General features: G+C 56.6%; 1 protein-coding gene across 1 annotated transcript in view; it reads left to right on the top strand.

Annotated features, from left to right (window-relative positions):
• Window positions 1–25,000, top strand: part of nprl3 (NPR3-like, GATOR1 complex subunit) — a 37,719-nt gene that overhangs the window by 5,548 nt on the left and 7,171 nt on the right. Inside the window, exons 2-10 of the mRNA XM_070873252.1 lie at window positions 841–910; window positions 4,223–4,355; window positions 8,397–8,471; window positions 10,047–10,200; window positions 13,050–13,128; window positions 15,947–16,084; window positions 17,428–17,584; window positions 22,706–22,812; window positions 24,958–25,000. The exon at window positions 24,958–25,000 is cut by the window's right edge and continues 87 nt beyond it. Coding sequence (XP_070729353.1) covers window positions 841–910; window positions 4,223–4,355; window positions 8,397–8,471; window positions 10,047–10,200; window positions 13,050–13,128; window positions 15,947–16,084; window positions 17,428–17,584; window positions 22,706–22,812; window positions 24,958–25,000 — 956 coding nt within the window. The remainder of the gene's footprint in view (window positions 1–840; window positions 911–4,222; window positions 4,356–8,396; window positions 8,472–10,046; window positions 10,201–13,049; window positions 13,129–15,946; window positions 16,085–17,427; window positions 17,585–22,705; window positions 22,813–24,957) is intronic.

The raw sequence follows: 25,000 nt of genomic DNA, 5'->3' as shown, positions 1-25,000 counted from the left end.
TCCAAAGCAAGTGTATCCTTTCGTAAATTGATCATCATCATAGGCAGTCCCTCGGGATCGAGGAAGACTTGCTTCCTCTCTTAACACGAGGCCTCAGGTGGCTGAACAGTCCAATACGGGAACCACAGTCCCTGTCACAGGTGGGACAGACAGTGGTTGAGGGAAGGGGAGGGTGGGACTGGTTTGCCGCACGCTCCTTCCGCTGCCTGCGCTTGGTTTCTGCACGCTCTCGGCGACGAGACTCGAGGTGCTCAGCGAACCTCCCGGATGCACTTCCTCCACTTAGGGCGGACTGGTCTTTGGGCCCAGGGACTCCCAGGTGTCGGTGGGGATGTTGCACTTTATCAGGGAGCCTTTGAGGGTGGTCCCTTGTAACGTTTCCTCTGCCCACCTTTGGCTCGTTTGCCGTGAAGGAGTTCCGAGTAGAGCGCTCGCTTTGGGAGTCTCGTGTCTGGGGGGACATGCGGACAATGTGGCCCTGCCCAGCGGAGCTGGTTGAGTGTGGTCAGTGCTTCGATGCTGGGGATGTTGGGCCTGATCGAGGACGCTAACGTTGGTGCGTCTGTCCTCCCGGGGGATTTGCAGGATCTTGCGGAGACAGCGTTGGTGGTATTTCTCCAGCGACTTGAGGTGTCTACTTTACATGGTCCATGTCTCTGAGCCATACAGGAGGGCGGGTATCACTACAGCCCGGTAGACCATGAGCTTGGTGGGAGATTTGAGGGCCTGGTCTTCAAACACACTCTTCCTCAGGCAGATTTAGAACCCAGTGAAGCACCTTGGGATGTCTCACTACATCGAAGGCGCTATATAAATGCATGCTTTTGTTGCTTCCCACAGGCAAGCCCAGCAGCCCCTACGCATTGCATAGCACGGCGGAAAGTGCTGATGACCTGAATGGCGATTCGAGGTGAGCGGGAATGCTGATGGGAGCAGGTTTAGCCTCCGACCTGTACCTCCAGCCCGATCACTCGCGGTGTCGTGTGACCAGACACACACAGACTGGGGCGGGGTGGGGGCGTGATTTGAATAAGGGAATTAAGGGTTACGGGGAGCGGGCGGGTAAGTGGAGCTGAGTCCACGGCCAGATCAGCCATGATCTTGTTGAATGGCGGAGCAGGCTCGAGGGGCTAGATGGCCTACTCCTGTTCCTAATTCTTATGTTCTTATGAACCCGTGTCTCTGGATCATTTAGTCCAGCCAGTCCTCGGGATCACTGTGGGGGACCATAGTTTCTGAATAAGGGGCCGCCCATTTAAGACGGAGATGAGGAGGAATTTCTTCTGGTGAATCTGTGGAATTCACTGCCCCAGAGAGCTGTGGAGGCTGGGTCATTGAATATATTTAAGGCGGAGATAGAGAGCGATAAGGGAGTGAAGGGTTATGGGGAGCGGGCGGGGAAGTGGAGCTGAGTCCATGATCGGATCAGCCATAATCGTATTGAATGGCGGAGCAGGCTCGAGGGGCCGAATGGCCGACTCCTGCTCCTCTTTCTTATGGACTGGGGTCAAGGTCACACCTCCTTGTGACTGTAATGTGTACCCCTGTGAGTGTGCTCACAATATTGTATTTGTTTTAATGATTTCATTGTTCACAGCAAAATAGTTGTAGAGCTGTTGAATTTCCGCGGTCTGGAGGAGTCCGTGTTCCACGTGTATGTTCAGTGTGTGAGGTTGCAGCCCCTGTTCCAATATTTGAAGGGGCCGCTCCTCAAATTCTGGCTGCACTTCAGTCCCACTCTCCTGATCTTTGGGCACCTTGTGCGGAGGGGAGCGGGTAGGTCTGAGGGCCTCCTCGTGGGACTGCTCCTGGGCACGGCCAAGGGGGCCATCAGCCGGTCCAGGCAGCGGGTGGTCGAGGGGGTCGTTCAGCCCCGACTGCCTGGCTCTCTTCCGCGGTTACATCCGAACCAGTGTGTCCCTGGAGGTGGAGCAGGCGGTGTCCACCGGTACGCTCGCGGCCTTCCGCGAGAGGTGGGCGCAGGAGGGACTGGAGTGCGTCATCACCCCCGGCAACCCAAATTTTAATTTGATTTGGCAAAGTTCCCAGTTAATTAGTAAATTTGAGGTTTCTGGTGTCCCTTACCACAAGGGGCCACTTGATTGAAAGTTATTTTAAAAATAGTTGTAGAGCTGTTGAGCGGGGAGGGGCTTAGCCAGTCACGTGATGTTCACAAGACTCAATAAAACCCCGGCCAGTTGGATTCAGGGGATCCACGATGGGGCAGGTGGTTGTGAGCCTGGTGGATGAACCGGTAATGTGTCGTGTGATTGTTAAACCTTTTGCTAATAAACCATCAGGTTCTTAATAGCAATGTGTTGCTTTGAATTCTTAAGCAAAGAACCCACGAAGCAAATACATTATACTCGCAACCTCTCCCACTACCGGGACCAGCTCCTGTCCCTCCCCTCCCCTCCCTCCCTCTGACTGGGACCATCTCCTGTCTCCGCCCCTCTCCCCTCCCTCCGACTGGGACCGTCTCCTCTCCCCTCCCTCTCCCTTCCCTCTCCCCTCCCTCCCTCCGACTGGGACCATCTCCTGTCCCCCTCCCCTCCCTCCCTCCGACTGGGACCATCTCCTGTCCCCCCTCCCCTCCCTCCGACTGGGACCATCTCCTGTCCCCCTCCCCTCCCTCCCTCCGACTGGGACCATCTCCTGTCCCCCTCCCCTCCCTCCCTCTGACTGGGACCATCTCCTGCCCCCCTCCCCTCCCCTCCCCACCTCCCTCCCTCCGACTGGGACCATCTCCTGTCCCCCTCCCCTACCTCCCTCCGACTGGGACCATCTCCTGTCCCCCTCCCCTCCCTCCCTCCCGACTGGGGCCATCTCCTGTCCCCCTCCCCTCCCTCCCTCCCGACTGGGACCATCTCCTGTCCCCCTCCCCTCCCTCCCTCCCGACTGGGGCCGTCTCCTGTCCCCCTCCCCTCCCTCCCTCCCACTGGGACCATCTCCTGTCCCCCTCCCCTCCCTCCGACTAGGATGTCTCCCGTCCCTCATTCTCCCCTCCCTCCCTCTGACTGGGACCGTCTCCTGTCTACTCTCTTTCCCCCCCCCCCCCCCCCCTCCCCTCCCCTCCCCCAGGGTCCAGCCCCCCTCCCTCCCACCCCCCCCCCCCCCCGGGCCCGGCCCCCTCCTGCTCCCACAGTCGGTGGGGTACAGTGTGAAACGACTCGAATGGTTCTGTTTCCCCGGCCCCCCCATCGCTCGCCCCCCCTCAGGTGAAGGGAACATCGATCGCTCTAACACAGGGTCTGCGTGTATGTGTGTGTGGAGGGGGGGGTGTCTGTGTCTGTGTCTGTGTGTGTGTGTGTGTGTGTGGTGAGTGGGGGGGGGAGGCTGTGTGAGGGAGGGGGGGCTGTGTCTCTGTGTGTGTGAGGGGGGGTCTCTGTGTCTCGGGGGCTCTGTGGGGGGGGGGGGGGGGGGGTGTCTGTGTCTGTGTGTGTGTGTGTGTGTGTGTGTGTGTGTGGAGGGGGGGGGGGTGTGTGTCTGTGTCTGTGTGTGTGTGTGTGTGTGTGTGTGTGTGTGGTGAGTGGGGGGGGGAGGCTGTGTGAGGGAGGGGGGCTGTGTGTGTGTGTGTGTGAGGGGGGGTCTCTGTGTCTCGGGGGCTCTGTTGGGGGGGGGGGTGGGGTGTTTGCTCTCTGTGTTTCTCACCATGTTGCCCCTTACAGAGAACCATCTCCTCTAACTGACGAACAGTTGGTATCTGGGTAAGGAGTCGTCCCACACACCACTCTCTCCCTCTGTGTGTGTGTGTCTCTTTCTCTCTCTCTCTCTCTCTCCGCCCCCGTCTCTCTCCCCCCCCCCCCCCCCAGCCTGTGACTCGCTCCATCGCTGTGCTGTTCATGTTGTGTGTGTCTCTGTGTCACGGTGAGGAGTGCGCACTCCCCACCGCCCCCGCTCTGCCGATTCCCACTTTCCCGGCTTGTCCGCTGTCTGGTGACGTGTCGGGGGGCCCAATCTCCACCTTGTGTTTGACCGGAATAATTCCCCCTCCCCCACCCCAACCCCCCCCTGTAATTGGGGTCGCTTGCAGTTGATCGCAACGCCAATAGCGTTTTGCCGGCAGCGAGCCAATCGGATCAATCTTCGAGGCGAGGGAGGGAGGGAGGGAGGTGGGCGGAGGGCCTCAGTCGCTGGCGATCGGGCAAGGCCGGCGAGAGGCCGCTCGTTCGGCAAAGTCACTCACTTGTGCCTCTCTCTTTTTTTTGTCTTGTCCTTCGAGGTTCTCCGATGTTATCCTGGCTACCATCCTGGCCACCAAGTCCGACATGTGCGGCAAGAAGTTCGAACTGAAGATTGACAATGTTCGCTTTGTTGGCCATCCAACCCTGCTACAGCACCCACTCGGGCTCCAGGTGAGGAGGTCCCCCTCCCCCTCCTCCCCCTCCTCCCCCTCCCCCTCGCTCCCCCTCCCCCCACTCCCCCTTCCCCCCCTCGCCCTCCCCCTCGCTCCCCCTCCCCCCACTCCCCCTTCCCCCCTCGCCCACCCCCCTGCATTCCCCGCCCCTCCCCCCCCCCCTAAATTCCAAAGAGTAGAGGCCCCTCCCCCTCGCTCCCCCTCCCCCCACTCCCCCTCGCTCCCCCTCCCCCCACTCCCCCTCCCCCTCCTCCCCCTCCCCCTCCTCCCCCTCCCCCCACTCCCCCTTCCCCCCTCGCTCCCCCTCCCCCCACTCCCCCTCCCCCTCCCCCTCCTCCCCCTCCCCCTCGCTCCCCCTCCCCCCACTCCCCCTTCCCCCCCTCGCCCACCCCCCTGCATTCCCCGCCCCTCCCCCCCCCCCCCTAAACTCCAATGAGTAGAGGCCCAACCCCCTCAACCTTTCCTCATAAGTCAACCCCCCTCATCCCCGGAATCAACCGAGTGAACCTTCTCTGAACTGCCTCCAAAGCCAAGTGTATCCTTTCGTAAATATGGAGACCAAAACTGCACGCAGTACTCCAGGTGTGGCCTCACCAATACCCTGTATAACTGGAGCAAGACTTCCCTGCTTTTATACTCCATCCCCCTTTGCAATAAAGGCCAAGATACCATTGGCCTTCCTGATCACTTGCTGTACCTGCATACTAACCTTTTGTGTTTCATGCACAAGTAACCCCCAGGTCCCGCTGTACTGCGGCACTTTGCAATCTTTCTCCATTTAAATAATAACTGATTTTTTTCTGCCAAGGTGCATGACCTCACACTTTCCCACATTATACTCCATCTGCCAAATTTTTGCCGACTCACTGAGCCTGTCTGTGTCCTTTTGCAGATTTTTTGTGTCCTCCTCACACATTGCTTTTCCTCCCATCTTTGTATCATCAGCAAACTTGTCCACGTTACACTCGGTCCCTTCTTCCAAGTCGTTAATATAGATTGTAAATAGTTGGGGTCCCAGCACCGATCCCTGCGGCACCCCACTAGTTACTGATCGCCAACCCGAGAATGAACCATTTATCCCGACTCTCTGTTCTCCGTTAGTTAGCCAATCCTCTATCCATGCTAATATATTACCCCCCAACCCCGTGAACTTTTATCTTGAGCAGTAACCTTTTATGTGGCACCTTGTCAAATACCTTCTGGAAATCCAAATACACCACATCCACTGGTTCCCCTTTATCCACCCTGTTCGTTACATCCTCAAAGAACTCCAGCAAATTTGCCAAACATGACTTCCCCTTCATAAATCCATGCTGACTCTGCCTGACCGAATTTTGCTTTTCCAAATGTCCTGCTACTGCTTCTTTAATAATGGACTCCAGCATTTTCCCAACCACAGATGATAGACTAACTGGTCTGTAGTTTCCTGCTTTTTTGTCTGCCTCCTTTTTTAAATAGGGGTGTTACATTTGCAGTTTTCCAATCTGCTGGGACTGCCCCAGAATCCAGGGAATTTTGGTAAATTACAACCAATGCATCCACTATCCCTGTCGCTAATTCTCTTAAGACCCTGGGATGCAAGCCGTCAGGTCCAGGGGATTTATCTGCCTTTAGTCCCATTATCTTACTGAGTACCACCTCCTTAGTGATTGTGATTGTGTTAAGTTCCTCCCCACCTATAGCCCCTTGACTATCCACTGTCGGAATATTATTAGTGTCCTCTACCGTAAAGACTGATACAAAATATTTGTTCAGAGTTTCTGCCATCTCCATGTTCCCCATTACTAATTCCCCGGTCTCATCCTCTAAGGGACCAACATTTACTTTAGCTACTCTTCCTTTTTATATACCGATAGAAACTCTTGCTATCTGTCTTTATATTTCGTGCTAGTTTACTTTCATAGTCTATCTTCTCTTTCTTAATCATTTTTTTTAAAATTCTTTGCTGGCTTTTAAAAACTTCCCAATTTTCTGCCCTCCCACTAGTTTTGGCCACTTTGTAATCCCTTGTTTTTAATCGGATACCGTCCTTCATTTCTTAAGTCAGCCACAGATGGCTATCTTTTCTCTTACACCCTTAAATATCTCCTTAAATGTACACCACTGTTCTTCAACCGTCCTACACTTGAATCTATTTTCCCAGTCCACTTTACCCAACTCTGCCCTCATACCTTTGTAATCTTCATTATTTAAGCTTAGTACGCTGGTTAGAGATCCAACTTTCTCACCCTCCATCTGAACTTGAAACTCACCCATGCTATGATCACTCTTTCCAAGGGGATCCTTTACCAGGAGATTGTTTATTAATCCTGTCTCATTACACAGGACCAGATCCAAGATAGCCTGCCCCCTGGCTGGTTCCGTTACAGACTGCTCAACGAACCCGTCCCTTACGCACTCTTTAAAAACTCTTCCTCAAAGCTACCCTGACCAATTTGATTTATCCATAAGATTGAGGGGGCTGGACAGGGTAGATGCAGAGAGGATGTTTCCCCCTCGTGGAGGGAATCTAGAACGAGGGGGCACGTAGTCTCAGAATAAGGGGTCGCCCTTTTAAGACGGAGATGAGGAGGAAGTTCTTCTGGTGAATCTGTGGTATTCTCTACCTCAGAGAGCTGTGGGGGGCTGGGTCATTGAATATATTTAAGGTGGAGATAGACAGATTTTTGAGCGGACTTCAGATCTTTGAAGGCCCTGGTCTGCTGGTGGCCGAGGTTAGGCTGACTGGCCTGTAATTACTTGGTCTATCCCTTTCTCCTTTTTTAAACAAAGGTACCACGTTAGCAGTCCTCCAGTCCTCTGGGACCGCACCTACAGCCGGAGAGGATTGGGAAATTATGGTCAAATAGCAGAGGCTCTGACTATCATTTTGCAATCTTCTCTGGCTACCAGCGTGGTACTGAGGGAGCTCCGCACTGTCGGAGGGGCGGTACTGAGGGAGCACCGCACTGTCGGAGGGGCGGTACTGAGGGAGCTCCGCACTGTCGGAGGGGCGGTACTGAGGGAGCGCCGCACTGTCGGAGGGGCGGTACTGAGGGAGCACCGCACTGTCGGAGGGGCGGTACTGAGGGAGTGCCGCACTGTCGGAGGGGCAGTACTGAGGGAGCCCCGCACTGTCGGAGGGGCGGTACTGAGGGAGCGCCGCACTGTCGGAGGGGCAGTACTGAGGGAGCCCCGCACTGTCGGAGGGGCGGTACTGAGGGAGCGCCGCACTGTCGGAGGGGCAGTACTGAGGGAGTGCCGCACTGTCTGAGGGGCAGTACTGAGGGAGCTCTGCACTGCGCTGTCGGAGGGGCTGTACTGAGGGAGCGCCGCACTGCGCTGTCGGAGGGGCAGTACTGAGGGAGTGCCGCACTGCGCTGTCGGAGGGGATGTACTGAGGGAGCGCCGCACTGCGCTGTCGGAGGGGCAGTACTGAGGGAGCGCCTCACTGCGCTGTCGGAGGGGCTGTACTGAGGGAGCGTCGCACTGCGCTGTCGGAGGGGATGTACTGAGGGAGCGCCGCACTGCGCTGTCGGAGGGGCAGTACTGAGGGAGCGCCGCACTGCGCTGTCGGAGGGGCTGTACTGAGGGAGTGCCGCACTGTCGGAGGGGCAGTACTGAGGGAGCGCCGCACTGCGCTGTCGGAGGGGCAGTACTGAGGGAGCGCCGCACTGTCGGAGGGGCGGTACTGAGGGAGCACTGCACTGTCGGAGGGGCGGTACTGAGGGAGCACCGCACTGTCGGAGGGGCGGTACTGAGGGAGCGCCGCACTGCGCTGTCGGGGGGGCGGTACTGAGGGAGCGCGGTACTGAGGGAGCGCCGCACTGTCGGATGAGACGTTAAACCGAGGTCTCGGGTTCCACGTCGGGATTGCAATTGGAGGGACTGCTAATGTTGTACCTTTCTTTGAAAAGGGCCCGGGTGAAATGTGTGCCGCGCTATTAAGAGAAGCAAAAGAGGAAATAGCAGAGGCTCTGACCACAGTGTCAGTGGTGGAGTTGCCATTGCTCGTGGAGTTGGTGTGTCACTTTTCTCCGCCCTGTTGTCTCTCCGGCAGATTTCCAAACTGGACCCATCCCCGAAGCGGGAGATGCCGACCATGATTCTCTTCAACGTGGTGTTCGCTCTACGGGTACGGCGCCCGGCGCGTTCCATCGTGGCGGCTCTCCCGTGAGCGCGGTTCACCGGAGCGCGAGTCTCCTCCTCCTTCTGCCCCCCCTCTTTTCCTGCAATTTCTTTTTCTCGCACAGCTACTCGCCGTTGTTGTCCAGGCGTCTGTTCATCACCCCAAGTACTGCCCCTCCGACAGTGCGGCGCTCCCTCAGTACCGCCCCTCCGACAGTGCGGGGCTCCCTCAGTACTGCCCCTCCGACAGTGTGACACTCCCTCAGTACTGCCCTCCAACAGTGCGGTGCTCCCTCAGTACTGCCCCTCCGACAGTGCGTTGCTCCCTCAGTACTGCCCCTCCGACAGTGCGGTGCTCCCTCAGTACTGCCCCTCCGACAGTGCGGTGCTCCCTCAGTACTGCCCCTCCGACAGTGCGGTGCTCCCTCAGTACCGCCCCTCCGACAGTGCGGGGCTCCCTCAGTACTGCCCCTCCGACAGTGCGGGGCTCCCTCAGTACTGCCCCTCCGACAGTGCGACACTCCCTCAGTACCGCCCCTCCGACAGCGCGGCGCTCCCTCAGTACCGCCCCTCCGACAATGCGGGGCTCCCTCAGTACTGCCCCTCCGACAGTGCGACACTCCCTCAGTACCGCCCCTCAGACAGTGCGACACTCCCTCAGTACCGCCCCTCAGACAGTGCGACACTCCCTCAGTACCGCCCCTCCGACAGTGCGGCACTCCCTCAGTACCGCCCCTCCGACAGTGCGGCACTCCCTCAGTACCGCCCCTCCGACAGTGCGGCGCTCCCTCAGTACCGCCCCCTCCGACAGTGCGGCACTCCCTCAGTACCGCCTCTCCGACAGTGCGGTGCTCCCTCAGTACCGCCTCTCCGACAGTGCGGTGCTCCCTCAGTACCGCCTCTCCGACAGTGCGGCACTCCCTCAGTACTGCCCCTCCGACAGTGCGACACTCCCTCAGTACTGCCCCTCCGACAGTGCGGCGCTCCCTCAGTACTGCCCCTCCGACAGTGCGGGGCTCCCTCAGTACTGCCCCTCCGACAGTGTGACACTCCCTCAGTACTGCCCCTCCGACAGTGCGGTGCTCCCTCAGTACTGCCCCTCCGACAGTGCGGTGCTCCCTCAGTACTGCCCCTCCGACAGTGCGTTGCTCCCTCAGTACTGCCCCTCCGACAGTGCGACACTCCCTCAGTACTGCCCCTCCGACAGTGCGGTGCTCCCTCAGTACTGCCCCTCCGACAGTGCGGTGTTCCCTCAGTACTGCCCCTCCGACAGTGCGGTGCTCCCTCAGTACCGCCCCTCCGACAGCACGGCGCGGCGCTCCCTCAGCACTGCCCTGGGAGTGTCGAGCTCAATGTGTTGTGCTCACGTCCCTGTGGAGTGGGACTTGAACCCACAACCTTCTGCACCCCGAGGCCAGAGTGCTGCCCATTGTCCCCTATCTCTCCTCCTGTGGCTCGGTGTCAAATGACGAGTGATCGCGCGTGTGGCGTTTCACCAAGTTAAAGGCGCTAGATACACGCAAGTTGTTGACCCTGTATATTGCGGGTTATTCACACCTCGTCTCCTCCGATTGGCCAACAGGCGAACGCAGACCCCTCGGTGATTGGCTGCATGCACAACCTCTCGCGTCGTATCGCCATCGTCCTACAGCACGAGGAGCAGCGATGCCAGTACCTGACCCGCGAGGCCAAGCTCATGCTGGCCATTCAGGACGAGGTGTCCACCATGTCGGAGAGTGAGTTCCTCTCGCGCCCGTGTCAACGCAAGTTTACTCACTTTGCTGTCCAGGTTCCCCCCATCCCCGCCATTGGTCACTGTAAGTCAGGGACCAATACAACAGGACGAGGCCCATTCAGCCCCTCGAGCCTGTTACATTAGGAACAGGAGGAGCCCATTCAGCCCCTCGAGCCTGTTACATTAGGAACAGGAGGAGGCCCATTCAGCCCCTCGAGCCTGTTACATTAGGAACAGGAGGAGGCCATTCAGCCCCTCGAGCCTGTTACATTAGGAACAGGAGTCCGCCATTCAGCCCCTCGAGCCTGTTACATTAGGAACAGGAGGAGGCCCATTCAGCCCCTCGAGCCTGTTACATTAGGAACAGGAGGAGGCCATTCAGCCCCTCGAGCCTGTTACATTAGGAACAGGAGTCCGCCATTCAGCCCCTCGAGCCTGTTACATTAGGAACAGGAGGAGGCCATTCAGCCCCTCGAGCCTGTTACATTAGGAACAGGAGGAGGCCATTCAGCCCCTCGAGCCTGTTACATTAGGGACAGGAGGAGGCCCATTCAGCCCCTCGAGCCTGTTACATTAGGAACAGGAGGAGGCCATTCAGCCCCTCGAGCCTGTTACATTAGGAACAGGAGGAGCCCATTCAGCCCCTCGAGCCTGTTCCGTCATTCAATAAAATCATGGCTGATCCGATCATGGACTCAGCTCCACTTCCCCGCCCGTTCCCCATAACCCTTCACTGCCTTATCGCTCAAAAAGCTGTCTATCTCCGCCTTAAATATATTCAATGTCCCGGCCTCCACAGCTCTCTGAGGCAGAGAATTCCACAGATTTACAACCCTCTGAGAGAAGAAATTCCTCCTCATCTCAGTTTTAAATGGGCGGCCCCTTATTCTAAGACAATGCCCCCTAGTTCTAGTCTCCCCCACGAGGGGGAAACACCCTCTCAGCATCTACCCTGTCGAGCCCCCCTCATAATCTTATACGTTTCAATAAGATCACCTCTCATTCTTCTAAACTCCAATGGAGCGCAGGTCCACAGATCCCTGAAGGGAGCAGGCCAGGTGGATAAGGTGGTTAAGGCGGCACACGGAATACTTGCCTTTATTGGCCGAGGCATGGAATACAAGAGCAGGGAGGTTATGCTTGACCTGTATAACACACTGGTTAGGCCACAGCTGGAGTACTGCGTGCAATTCTGGTCACCACATTACAGGAAGGATGTGATCGCACTGGAGAGGGTGCAGAGGGGATTTACCGGGATGTTGCCGGGACGGGAGAATTTTAGCGATGAGGAAAGATTGGAGAGGCTGGGGTTGTTTTCTCTGGAACAGAGGAGGCTGAGGGGAGACCTGATTGAGGTGTATAAAATGATGAGGGGCCTGGATAGAGTGGATAGGACGGACCTGTTTCCCTTGGCAGAGGGGTCAACAACCAGGGGGCATAGATTGAAAGTAATTGGGGGGAGGTTTAGAGGGGATTTGAGGGGAAATGTCTTCACCCAGAGGGTGGTGGGGGTCTGGGGTGGAACTCACGGCCTGAAAAGGTGGTAGAGGCAGAAACCCTCACCACATTTGGATGTGATGCTTGAAGGAATTGAGTGTAATATCTCCAGGTTTGCAGATGACACTAAACTGGGTGGCGGTGTGAGCTATGAGGAGGATGCTAAGAGGCTGCAGGGTGACTTGGATAGGTTAGGTGAGTGGGCAAATGCATGGCAGATGCAGTATAATGTGGATAAATGTGAGGTTATCCACTTTGGTGGCAAAAACAGGAAGACAGAATATTATCTGAATGGTGACAGATTAGGAAAAGGGGAGGTGCAACGAGACCTGGGTGTCATGGTACATCAGTCATTGAAAGTTGGCATGCAGGTACAGCAGGCGGTGAAGAAGGCAAATGGTATGTTGGCCTTCATAGCGAGGGGATTTGAGTATAGGAGCAGGGAGGTCTTACTGCAGTTGTAAGTTGTACAGGGCCTTGGTGAGGCCTCACCTGGAATATTGTGTTCAGTTTTGGTCTCCTAATCTGAGGAAGGACATTCTTGCTATTGAGGGAGTGCAGCGAAGGTTCACCAGACTGATTCCCGGGATGGCAGGACTGACATATGAAGAAAGACTGGATCGACTAGGCTTATACTCACTGGAATTTAGAAGAATGAGAGGGGATCTCATAGAAACATATAAAATTCTGACGGGATTGGACAGGTTAGATGCAGGAAGAATGTTCCCGATGTTTGGGAAGTCCAGAACCAGGGGTCACAGTCTAAGGATAAGGGGTAAGCCACTTAGGACCGCGATGAGGAGAAACTTCTTCACCCAGAGAATTGTGAACCTGTGGAATTCTCAACCACAGAAAGTTGTTGAGGCCAGTTCGTTAGATATATTCAAAAGGGAGTTAGATGTGGCCCTTACGGCTAAAGGGATCACGGGGTAGGGGGAGAAAGCAGGAATGGGGTACTGAGGGAATGATCAGCCATGATCATATTGAATGGTGGTGCAGGCTCGAAGGGCCGAATGGCCTGCTCCTGCACCTATTTTCTATGTTTCTGTGTTAACCTCCAGGGCTACGGACCGAGAGCGGGAAAGTGGGATTAGGCCGGGATGGCTCTTGGTCGGCCGGCGCGGACCCGATGGGCCCAAATGGCCTCCTCCCGCGCCGAAATGTGGCAAGGGCCTCCCCGTGCAGCTTGTCAGCGGGGCTGTTGTGGGATCAGGACCAGCCTACCTCTGCGCGGGGCTGGGGGGGGGGGGGGGGGGGGGGGGGGGGAGGGGGTGGGGGGAGGGGGAGCGGGCGTGCGGTGATTTCCGCCGGGGCTTGACGGCCGCTGATTTGAGTTGCCCGTTCCTCTTGCAGGCGATGGCTCCCAATCCCCGTTCCACCACATCCTGCCCAAGTGCAAGCTGGCCTCCGACCTGAAGACGGCCTTCGACAGGTGAGGCCCACTCTGGAAGTTCCTGCGCGCTCGGCTCCTCAAAACCCACTGCCAGCCCGCCCCCCCCCCCCCCACCTCCCACCCCCGAAGACTGTGTGGGGCGAGGGGTACTGAAATTGCCCTCTTTCAATCAAGGCCCGTGGACCAGCGCTGAGGACTGGTTGCCGCGGGAACGGTGGGGGGGGGCGGCCATTTTGGATTTGGCCCTCCCTTCCATTCGGGGGCGGTGGTGTCGGGGCCGGTTGAACTGCACGCGCCGACCCTTACCGAGCGGTGGTGACACCCTTCCCCCAATTGCCCCCCCCCCCCCCAACAGCTTTTTCTGTCGGTGCACTCTCTGTGGCCGAGCGTGCCGCCCTGAAAGGGGAGGCAAGGGCCACTCCATTTTGTTTATTTTTTGCCAGCCGACTGCGATGTGGGGCCCCGCAATTAAACCCCAACCCCCCCCCCCGACACACTGGGTCTGCAAATATGTTCCCACCGTTCTCCCCCCCCCTCCCCCACCCTGCTCCCGTCCCCACACACACCGCCATCTTGGGTGCCAGGCCTAAATCACCCCTCCCCCCTGCCCCGTTTCAAGCGGCGGCCATTTTCGCCCGCCCCTTACCGCCGAGCGATTCCTCTCGGCCCACGGGTTGGGCGGGAGATAGCCGCGTTCACCCTGCCGCCCCACCCCTCCGCCCCCCACCCCCTCCTCGGGTTATCGCCCGCCCATTAGAGGGGGCGGGAGAGAGTGGGGAGGGAGCGTCGATGGTATATGTGTGTCCCCCCTCCCCCCCCCCCCCCCCCAGCCTATCGCTCCCGTCCGCCCTCCACCCCTCCCCCACCCGCCACTGCCATCGTTTGAACAATGCTCGCCGATACTTGCAAAACCGCCTCGCAGTCCTGTCGTGCCTTTCATCCACCTCGGCACATCCCAACGCGCCTCGCGGCCCAAGGAAGTTCTATTTTGGACGCTGTCGTAACGTGGGAAACGCGGCGCCCCCATTTGCGCACAGCAAGATCCCACAACCAGCGATGTGATAATGACCCGGGTCAGCTGTATTTTACGGCTGTCAATTGAGGGGTAAATGTTGGCCCCAGGACACCGGGGAGAACTCCCAGGTCAGGGCCAGCACGGGGTTAGATACAGAGTAAAGCTCCCTCTACACTGTCCCCATCAAACACTCCCAGGGCAGGTACAGCACGGGGTTAGATACAGAGTAAAGCTCCCTCTACACTGTCCCGTCAAACACTCCCAGGGCAGGTACAGCACGGGGTTAGATACAGAGTAAAGCTCCCTCTACACTGTCCCCATCAAACACTCCCAGGGCAGGTACAGGGGGTTAGATACAGAGTAAAGCTCCCTCTACACTGTCCCCATCAAACACTCCCAGGGCAGGTACAGGGGGTTAGATACAGAGTAAAGCTCCCTCTACACTGTCCCATCAAACACTCCCAGGGCAGGTACAGCACGGGGTTAGATACAGAGTAAAGCTCCCTCTACACTGTCCCCATCAAACACTCCCAGGGCAGGTACAGCACGAGGTTAGATACAGAGTAAAGCTCCCTCTACACTGTCCCATCAAACACTCCCAGGGCAGGTACAGCACGGGGTTAGATACAGCGTAAAGCTCCCTCTACACTGCCCCATCAAACACTCCCAGGGCAGGTACAGGGGGTTAGATACAGAGTAAAGCTCCCTCTACACTGCCCCATCAAACACTCCCAGGGCAGGTACAGGGGGTTAGATACAGAGTAAAGCTCCCTCTACACTGTCCCATCAAACACTCCCAGGGCAGGTACAGCACGGGGTTAGATACAGAGTAAAGCTCCCTCTACACTGTCCCATCAAACACTCCCAGGGCAGGTACAGCACGGGGTTAGATACAGAGTAAAGCTCCCTCTACACTGTCCCATCAAACACTCCCAGGGCAGGTACAGCACGGGGTTAGATACAGAGTAAAGCTCCCTCTACACTGTCCCATCAAACACTCCCAGGGCAGGTACAGCACGGGGTTAGATACAGAGTAAAGCTCCCTCTACACTGTCCCATCAAACACTCTCCGGGCAGGTACAGCACGGGGTTAGATACAGAGTAAAGCTCCCTCTACACTGTCCCATCAAACACTCCCAGGGCAGGTACAGCACGGGGTTAGATACAGAGTAAAGCTCCCTATAACTTTACGTTGAACTCAATCATATTATGATCGCTACTAGATAAATGTTCAGGCACCGTTAACTGAATCTGGCTCATTACTCATCATCATACTCGGACTCGAGGAAGACTTGCTTCCACTCTTAACACGACTCCTTAGGTGGCTGAACAGCCCAATACGGGGAACCACAGTCCCTGTCACAGGTGGGACAGACAGTGGTTGAGGGAAGGGGAGGGTGGGACTGGTTTGCCGCACGCTCCTTCCGCTGCCTGCGCTTGGTTTCTGCACGCTCTCGGCGACGAGACTCGAGGTGCTCAGCGCCCTCCCGGATGCACTTCCTCCACTTAGGGCGGACTGGTCTTTGGGCCCAGGGACTCCCAGGTGTCGGTGGGGATGTTGCACTTTATCAGGGAGGCTTTGAGGGTGGTCCTTGTAACGTTTCCTCTGCCCACCTTTGGCTCGTTTGCCCGTGAAGGAGTTCCGAGTAGAGCGCTTGCTTTGGGGAGTCTCGTGTCGGGGGGACATGCGGACAATGTGGGCCCTGCCCAGCGGAGCTGGTCGAGTGTGGTCAGTGCTTCGATGCTGGGGATGTTGGCCTGGGTGGGAGAGGGGAGATGCGCTCGGGCACAGCCGTGGATCGGTTAATGTGGTTCTCACTAACGTCTCGACCTCCTCCTCAGCCTGTGTACCAATGGCATGGTCCACCTCCACATCAACAACTGGCTGGAGCTCAGCTTCTGCCTCCCGCACAAGATCCACCGGGTGGGGCCCGACTACATCCCTCCCGAGGCCATCGAACGCAGCCTCAAAGCTATCCGGTAGGTTGCGGCTGCCAATCGGAGAAACGTACCGCGCAGGAGGAGGCCATTCGGCCCATCGTGTCCACTCTGGCCGACCAAGAGCTACCCGGCCTCATCCCACTTTCCCGCTCTGGGTCCGTAGCCCTGTAGGTTACGGCACTTCAAGCCGCACATCCAAATGTGGTGAGGGTTTCTGCCTCTACCACCCTTTCAGGCCGTGAGTTCCACCCCAGACCCCCACCTCCCTCTGGGTGAAGACATTTCCCCTCAAATCCCCTCTAAACCTCCCCCCAATTACTTTCAATCTCTGCCCTCTGGTTGTTGACCCCTCTGCCAAGGGAAACAGGTCCGTCCTATCCACTCTATCCAGGCCCCTCCTCATTTTATACACCTCAATCAGGTCTCCCCGCCCCCCCCCCAACCCACCCCGCTTACCTCCCTCTCCCATTCCCCGTCTTGCTCCCCTCCAACAGCGCAGTACGGCGCTCCCTCAGTACTGCCCCTCCGACAGTGTGGCACTCCCTCAGTACTGCCCCTCCGACAGTGCGGCGCTCCCTCAGTACTGCCCCTCCGACAGTGCGGCGCTCCCTCAGTACTGCCCCTCCGACAGTGCAGCACTCCCTCAGTACTGCCCCTCCGACACTGCGGCACTCCCTCAGTACTGCCCCTCTGACAGTGCGGCGCTCCCTCAGTACTGCCCCTCCAACAGTGCGGCGCTCCCTCAGTACCGCCCCTCCAACAGTCTGGCACTCCCTCAGTACTGCCCCTCCGACAGTGTGGCACTCCCTCAGTACCGCCCCTCTGACAGTACGGCGCTCCCTCAGTACCGCCCCTACGACAGTGCGGCGCTCCCTCAGTACCGCCCCTCCGACAGTCCCTCTGACAGTGCGGCACTCCCTCAGTACCGCCCCTCCGACAGTACGGCGCTCCCTCAGTACCGCCCCTCCGACAGTGCGGCGCTCCCTCAGTACCGCCCCTCCGACAGTGCGGTGCTCCCTCAGTACCGCCCCTCCGACAGTGCGGCGCTCCCTCAGTACCGCCCCTCCGACAGTGCGGCGCTCCCTCAGTACCGCCCCTCCGACAGTGCGGCACTCCCCCAGTACCGCCCCTCCGACAGTGCGTTGCTCCCCCAGTACCGCCCCGGGAAGTATCGGCCTGGGTTACGGTGTTCACATGTGCGGCGCAGTTGCTCCCGCCCATGACACCCGGCGTAATGCGGATTGTGCGGGGCAGGAAATGGCCGTGTGGAGCTCGGGAGGACAGCTGCGGCCGTGGGCGCGGTCTGTCGCGGGGCTGAGGGGGGGGGGGGGGCTTGTGTGTGTTTGCTGATCTCCCCTGACCCCCTTGCCCTCTGCCCCCAGGCCGTACCACGCCCTGTTGCTGCTGGACGACGAGAAGGCCTTGCTGGGCCAATTGCCGGTGGACTGCTCCCCTGCCTTGGTGCGCATCATCAAGACCACGTCAGCCATGAAGAACCTCCAGCAACTCGCGCAGGACGCGGACTTGGCTCTGCTGCAGGTACGAGGGGAGCGGGCTGAGTTTCTGCTGGAGACTCTTTTTAACGGCAGGCGGGGAATGGGTAGCGTTGGCAGCCATCAAATTCAGTGCCTTTCCTCCGGGGGGGGGGGTTAATGGAGCGGAGCGCTAAGGGCAAAGATCCCGCCCCTCTCTCGGAGCGCCAGTCCGTCTGAGCAACTGGATGTCCGTTGCTCACGAGCCGGTATCGGAGCGGCCCCTCCGACAAGACAGACTTTGGGCCACCCCAACCCACGAGAGGACACCATCGCAGGTCGGGAGGATAAGCCCTGGAGCGCGGCCACTAACAGCTTCCAGCGCGAGCCGCTCCAAGTGTGCGCTGACGTTGAGATCGGGGGGGCGGAGGAGCGGGGCGAGATCGGGGGGCGGAGCAGCGGGGCGAGATCGGGGGGCGGAGGAGGAGCGGGGCGAGATCGGGGGGCGGAGGAGGAGCGGGGCGAGATCGGGGGGCGGAGGAGCGGGGCGAGATCGGGGGGGCGGAGGAGGAGCGGGGCGAGATCGGGGGTGCAGAGGAGCTGCGGGGCGAGATCGGGGGGGCGGAGGAGCGGGGCGAGATCGGGGGGGGCGGAGCAGCGGGGCGAGATCGGGGGTGCAGAGGAGCTGCGGGGCGAGATCGGGGGGGCGGAGGAGCGGGGCGAGATCGGGGGGGGCGGAGCAGCGGGGCGAGATCGGGGGGCGGAGGAGCGGGGCGAGATCGGGGGGGGCGGAGCAGCGGGGCGAGATCGGGGCGGAGGAGGAGCGGGGCGAGATCGGGGGGCGGAGCAGCGGGGCGAGATCGGGGGGGCGGAGCAGCGGGGCGAGATCGGGGCGGCGGAGCAGCGGGGCGAAATCGGGGGGGCGGAGCAGCGGGGCGAGATCGGGGCGGCGGAGCAGCGGGGCGAGATCGGGGGGGGCGGAGGAGCGGGGCGAGATCGGGGGGCGGAGGAGGAGCGGGGCGAGATCGGGGGGCGGAGCAGCGGGGCGAGATCGGGGGGCAGAGGAGCAGCGGGGCGAGATCGGGGGGCGGAGCAGCGGGGCGAGATCGGGGGGCGGAGCAGCGGGGCGAGATCGGGGGGGCGGAGCAGCGGGGCGAGATCGGGGCGGCGGAGCAGCGGGGAGAGATCGGGGGGCAGAGGAGGAGCGGCGAGCAAGGGTACAGTTAAATTGCTAAAAAAATTAAAAGCAGAATCAATCACACTTCCCTCAAGCAGGCGTCCCTTGCCCCATCCCCGCTATCCCGTGCTGCACGCCACCATTCTCTGGCGGGGTCACGTGAGGGCGCTATGCGAGCCGCGCGCAACAGACTTCGAATGCGTTTCGATACCCGCGGTTCGTTGCTTTTTAACTGTGGGTGAGGGTTTCTGCCTCTGCCGCCCTCTGGGTGAAGAAAGTTCCCCGCTTAAACCTCCCCCCAATTACTTTCAATCTCTGCCCCCTGGTTGTTGACCCCTCTGCCAAGGGAAACAGGTCCGTCCTATCCATCATCGTCATAGACACAAATCACTAAAAGTAGCTACACAGGCCAGCAAGGCCATTTAAAAAAAAAAGCAAACCAGGAACTAGGGTTTATTTCTGGAGGTATCGAATTGAAAAGTGGGGAAGTTATGCTAAACTATCAAACCATGGAGCACCGTGCACAGTTCTGGTCTCCATATACCTGGGTTAGACCACACTTGGAGTGCTGCGTCATCATCACAGGCAGTCCCTCGGAATCGAGGAAGACTTGCTTCCACTCTAACAGTGAGTTCTCAGGTGACTGAACAGTCCAATACGGGGGAACCACAGTCCCTGTCGCAGGTGGGACAGACAGTAGTTGGAGGAAAGGGTGGGTGGGGAGTCTGGTTTGCCGCACGCTCCTTCCGCTGCCTACGGTGGAGATAGACAGATTTTTGAGCGATAAGGGAGCAAAGGGTTATGGGGAGCGGGCAGGGAAGTGGAGCCGAGTCCATGATCAGATCAGCCATGATCGTATTAACTGGCGGAGCAGGCTCGAGGGGCCGAATGGCCTACTCCTGCTCCTACTTCTTATATTCTTGTACTCAAATGCTCTTGTAATAAAGGCCAGCGTGTCATTTGCTTTCTTAATGGCCCAGAAATCCTGGCTTCCTCGGCTCGGTACGGAGTGTGTAAGGATCCGGGAAGGCATCGGCAAAGCCGGCCTTTAGCGCGCAATGCGCTGAAAATCGGCTTTTCCAATTCCGTCAAGTTTTCTGGCTTGACAGATCCTCTGTATCTCGGGAGCAAGAACACTTGCACGGGCAGAGATTGTGGGATTTACGCATATCTTGTCCAGCAAATGCCCTCAAACACCTTGTTCTTGATAAAAGCAGGCACATGGCCTACTTTTACAGGCGTAAGAGTATAAAAACGTGCAAAAATATAATTAAATAAAAAAAAAACACACACAGAGGGGCAGGTTTGGCAGCTCAATATTCCTGGTTCTCGGGTTTTTAGACAAGGTAGAGAGGGGGGTAAAAAAGGGGTGTCGCTGTACTGATTAAAGAAACTATTACAGCAGTGAGGAGGGATGATATGTTAAAGGGATCATCAAATGAAGCCATATGGGTCGAATTGAAAAATAAAAAAGGGGCGATCACACTGCTGTGTGTGTATTATAGACCCCAAACAGTGGGAGGGAGAGAGAGAGGGGCAAATATGTCGGCAAATTGCTGTGAAGTCTAAAAGCCATAGGGTAGTAATAGTCGGGGATTTTACCGATCAAAATATTGATTGGGACAAATTTATTGTGAAGGGTATAGAGGGTGTGGAATTCTTGAAATTCATTCAAGAGAACTTTTTTAGTCAGTATGTAGCTAGCCCAACACGAGAGGGGCCGGTCTTGGGTTTAGTTTTGGGGGATGAAGCTGGGCAGGTTGAAGGGGTATTAGTGAGGGAGCACTTGGGTGCAAGTGACCATAATTTAGCCAGATTCAAGTTGCTTATGGATAAGGACAAAGATAGGCCCGGAATAAAAGTTCCGAATTGGGGAAAAACTAATTTTGCTAAGTTAAGGAGTGATTTGGCCGTGGTGGACTGGAAACAGCTACTTGTGGGTAAATCAATGTCGGAACAGTGGGAGACATTCAAGGAGGAGATCCGGAAGGCTCAGGCCAAACATGTGCCCTTGAAGAAAAAGGCTGGGAATAATAATTCTTGAGCCCCCTGGATGTCGAGAGACTCACAGGGGAGGATTAAGAAAAAAAGGGACGCTTATGTCATATACCAACGGCTAAATACTATAGAATCTTTAGAGGAATATAGAAAATTAAGAGGCAAAATTAAAAAGGATATTAGGAATGCTGAGAGAGAGCACGAGAAATTCTTGGCCAGTAAAATTAAGGAAAACCCTAAGATGTTCTATAAATATATTAAGAGTAAGAGGGTAACTAAGGAAAGGGTAGGGCCTATCAGAGACCATGAGGGTAATCTTTGTGTGGATGCGGAAGATGTTAGTAGGGTTCTTAACGAAAACTTTGCATCTGTTTTCACAAAGGAAAGGGGCAATGCAGATACTGCTATCGAGGAGGAGTGTGATATTCTGGATGAAATAAATATAGTGAGAGAGGAAGTATTAAGGGGTTTAGCAGCTTTGAAAGTTGATAAGTCCCCAGGCCCAGATGAAATGCAACCCAGGCTGTTGAGCGAAGTCAAAGAGGAAATAGCAGAGGCCTTGACCATCATTTTCCAGTCCTCTTTGGATCTGGGCATGGTGCCGGAGGACTGGAGGACTGCTAATGTAGTACCTTTGTTTAAGAAGGGAGAAAGGGATAGGCCGAGTAATTACAGGTCTGTCAGCCTAACCTCAGTGGTGGGAAAATTATTGGAAAAAATTTATTCAATGACCCGGCTTCCACAGCTCTCTGAGGCAGCAAATTGCACAGATTTACAACCCTCTGAGAGAAGAAATTCCTCCTCGTCTCAGTTTTAAATGGGCGGCCCCTTATTCTAAGACCATGCCCCCTCGTTCTAGTCTCCCCCATCAGTGGAAACATCCTCTCTGCATCCACCTTGTCGAGCCCCCTCATAATCTGATTCGTTTCGATAAGATCACCTCTCATTCCAATGAGTAGAGGCCCAACCTCCTCAACCTTTCCTCATAAGTCAACCCCCTCATCCCCGGAATCAACTGAGTGAACCTTCAATGAACTGCCTCCAAATCAAGTATATCCTTTCGGAAATACGGAAACCAAAACTGCACGCAGTACTCCAGGTGTGGCCTCACCGATACCCTGTATAACTGGAGCAAGACTTCCCTGCTTTTATACTCCATCCCCTTTGCAATAAAGGGCAAGATTCCATTGGCCTTCCTGATCACTTGCTGGACCTGCATACTAACCTATTGTGTTTCATGCACAAGTAACCCCCAGGTCCCGCTGTACTGCGGCACTTTGCAATCTTTCTCCATTTAAATAATAACTTGCTCTTTGATTTTTTTTTCTGCCAAAGTGCCTGACCTCACACTTTCCCACATTATACTCCATCTGACAAATATTTGCCCACTCACTGAGCCTGTCTGTGTCCTTTTGCAGATTTTATGTGTCCTCCTCACACGTTGCTTTTCGCGGCTTGTCGGTGGGGATGCTGCACTTTATCAGGGAGGGTGTCCTTGAAACGTTTCCTCTGCCCACTTTTGGCTGGTTTGCCGTGAAGGAGTTCCGAGTGGAGCACTTGCTTTGGGAGAACCACGTCATTGGTATCGGGTGGTCCTCCTGCGAGACATAGACAAGACGCAAGGAGGGTTTGGTGAGGGTCATGCGGGCAGTCGGTTCGCTTGGAAACGTAGAAAATAGGTGCAGGAGTAGGCCATTCGGCCCTTCGAGCCTGCACCGCCATTCAATATGATCATGGCTGACCATGCAGCTTCTCCACTCCCACTTTCTCTCCAAATCCCCTGAGCCGTAAGAGAAACAAAGCTGCTAAGGCGGGGAATCGAACGCGGTGCTTACTTTTCATCAGACACCCGCGGGAAGAGGCAAGCGTGGCTTGTGGGCCAATTACTTGCCGGATCTGCATGTTGACTTTCTGTCGGCCCAGTACACTCGGCCGAACTCGCTCTCCTTTCTCTTCCCCCGCTCTTGCGATCGCTGTGCCCGAGCTCAACGCCCTCCGTCTCGTCTCCTGCAGGTATTCCAGCTGTCGGCTCACCTGGTGTACTGGGGCAAAGCGATTGTCATCTACCCTCTGTGTGAGAACAATTTCTACATGCTGTCGCCCGACGCCAACATCTGCATGTGAGTGAGTGACGGGCCGGGGAAGGGGGAGGTGGCAAACCGGGAAGTAAAAAGAAAAAAAACACTCTCGGTGCCGGAAAACCGCACCGGGTTTTCCGAATAAAATTCTGGTTTGGGACGTGGACAACACTTGTAATACAGCAGTCAGTAAGAAATAGGAGCAGGAGTCGGCCATTCGGCCCCTCGAGCCTGCTCCGCCATTTAATACGATCATGGCTGATCCGATCATGGACTCAGCTCCACTTCCCCGCCCGCTCCCCGTAACCCTTCACTCCCTTATCGCTCAAAAAATCTGTCTATCTCCGCCTCAAATATATTCAGTGACCCAGCCTCCACGGCTCTCTGGGGCAGAGAATTCCACAGATTTACAACCCTCTGAGAGAAGGAATTCCTCCTCATCTCAGTTTTAAATGGGCGGCCCCTTATTCTAAGACCATGCCCCCGAGTTCTAGTCTCCCCCATCAGTGGAAACATCCTCTCTGCATCCACCTTGTCAAGCCCCCTCATAATCTTATACGTTTCGATAAGATCGCCTCTCATTCTTCTGAATTCCAATGAGTAGAGGCCCAACCGACTCAACCTTTCCTCCTATAACCCCTTCATCTATGGAATCTTAGAAGAATGAGAGGTGATCTTATTGAAAGGTATAAGATTCTGAGGGGGCTGGACAGGGTAGATGCAGAAAGGATGTTTCCCCCTCGTGGGGGGGAATCTAGAACTAGGGGGCACATAGTCTCAGAATAAGGGGTCGCCCATTTAAGACGGAGATGAGGAGGAATTTCTTCTGGTGAATCTGTGGAATTCTCTGCCCCAGAGAGCTGTGGAGGCTGGGGTCATTGAATATATTTAAGGTGGAGATCGACAGATTTTTGAGCAATAAGGAAGTGAAGGGTTATGGGGAGCGGGCGGGGAAGTGGAGCCGAGTCCCTGATGAGATCAGCCATGATCGTATTAAATGGCGGAGCAGGCTCGAGGGGCCGAATGGCCGACTCCTGCTCCTATTTCTTACAATGAGACTGAGTCACAGAGCAAGGTCCAAACTGGGGAGGGTGACGTGTGCCCTTCTCTGAATGGCCTGCTCCTGTTCCAAGGTGCTCTACCTGCCCTGGGAGAATTTGATGGGACAGTGTAGGGGGACCTTTACTCTGTATCTAACCCCCTGTACCTGCCCTGGGAGTGTTTGATGGGACAGTGTAGAGGGAGCTTTACTCTGTATCTAACCTCCTGTACCTGCCCTGGGAGTGTTTGATGGGACAGTGTAGAGGGAGCTTTACTCTGTATCTAACCCTGTGCTGTACCTGCCCTGGGAGTGTTTGATGGGACAGTGTAGAGGGAGCTTTACTCTGTATCTAACCCCGTGCTGTACCTGCCCTGGGAGTGTTTGATGGGACAGTGTAGAGGGAGCTTTACTCTGTATCTAACCCCCTGTACCTGCCCTGGGAGTGTTTGATGGGGACAGTGTAGAGGGAGCTTTACTCTGTATCTAACCCCGTGCTGTACCTGCCCTGGGAGTGTTTGATGGGGCAGTGTAGAGGGAGCTTTACTCTGTATCTAAACCCGTGCTGTACCTGCCCTGGGAGTGTTTGATGGGACAGTGTAGGGGGTGCTTTACTCTGTATCTAACCCCCTGTACCTGCCCTGGGAGTGTTTGATGGGACAGTGTAGAGGGAGCTTTACTCTGTATCTAACCCCCTGTACCTGCCCTGGGAGTGTTTGATGGGACAGTGTAGAGGGAGCTTTACTCTGTATCTAACCCCCTGTACCTGCCCTGGGAGTGTTTGATGGGACAGTGTCGAGGGAGCTTTACTCTGTATCGAACCCCGTGCTGTACCTGCCCTGGGAGTGTTTGATGGGACAGTGTAGAGAGAGCTTTACTCTGTATCTAACCCCCTGTACCTGCCCTGGGAGTGTTTGATGGGACAGTGTAGAGAGAGCTTTACTCTGTATCTAACCCCCTGTACCTGCCCTGGGAGTGTTTGATGGGACAGTGTAGAGGGAGCTTTACTCTGTATCGAACCCCGTGCTGTACCTGCCCTGGCAGTGGGGAAGCAGGTTTGAGACAGCGGCTGTTTGTGACCGAGACGCGCTGCGTCTATCCGGGGGCTCGTGACCCCACGCCGTCTGACTGTGTGTGTGTTTTTCCAGATACTCGCCACTTGCCGAACTTTTCTCCCAGCAGTTTCCTGGC

Source organism: Pristiophorus japonicus, unplaced genomic scaffold (genome assembly GCF_044704955.1).
Source record: "Pristiophorus japonicus isolate sPriJap1 unplaced genomic scaffold, sPriJap1.hap1 HAP1_SCAFFOLD_432, whole genome shotgun sequence".
NCBI classification, from domain to species: Eukaryota; Metazoa; Chordata; class Chondrichthyes; family Pristiophoridae; genus Pristiophorus; species Pristiophorus japonicus.
The sequence above is the reverse complement of the archived record's forward strand: the minus strand, read 5'-3'. Positions and strand labels throughout refer to the sequence as shown.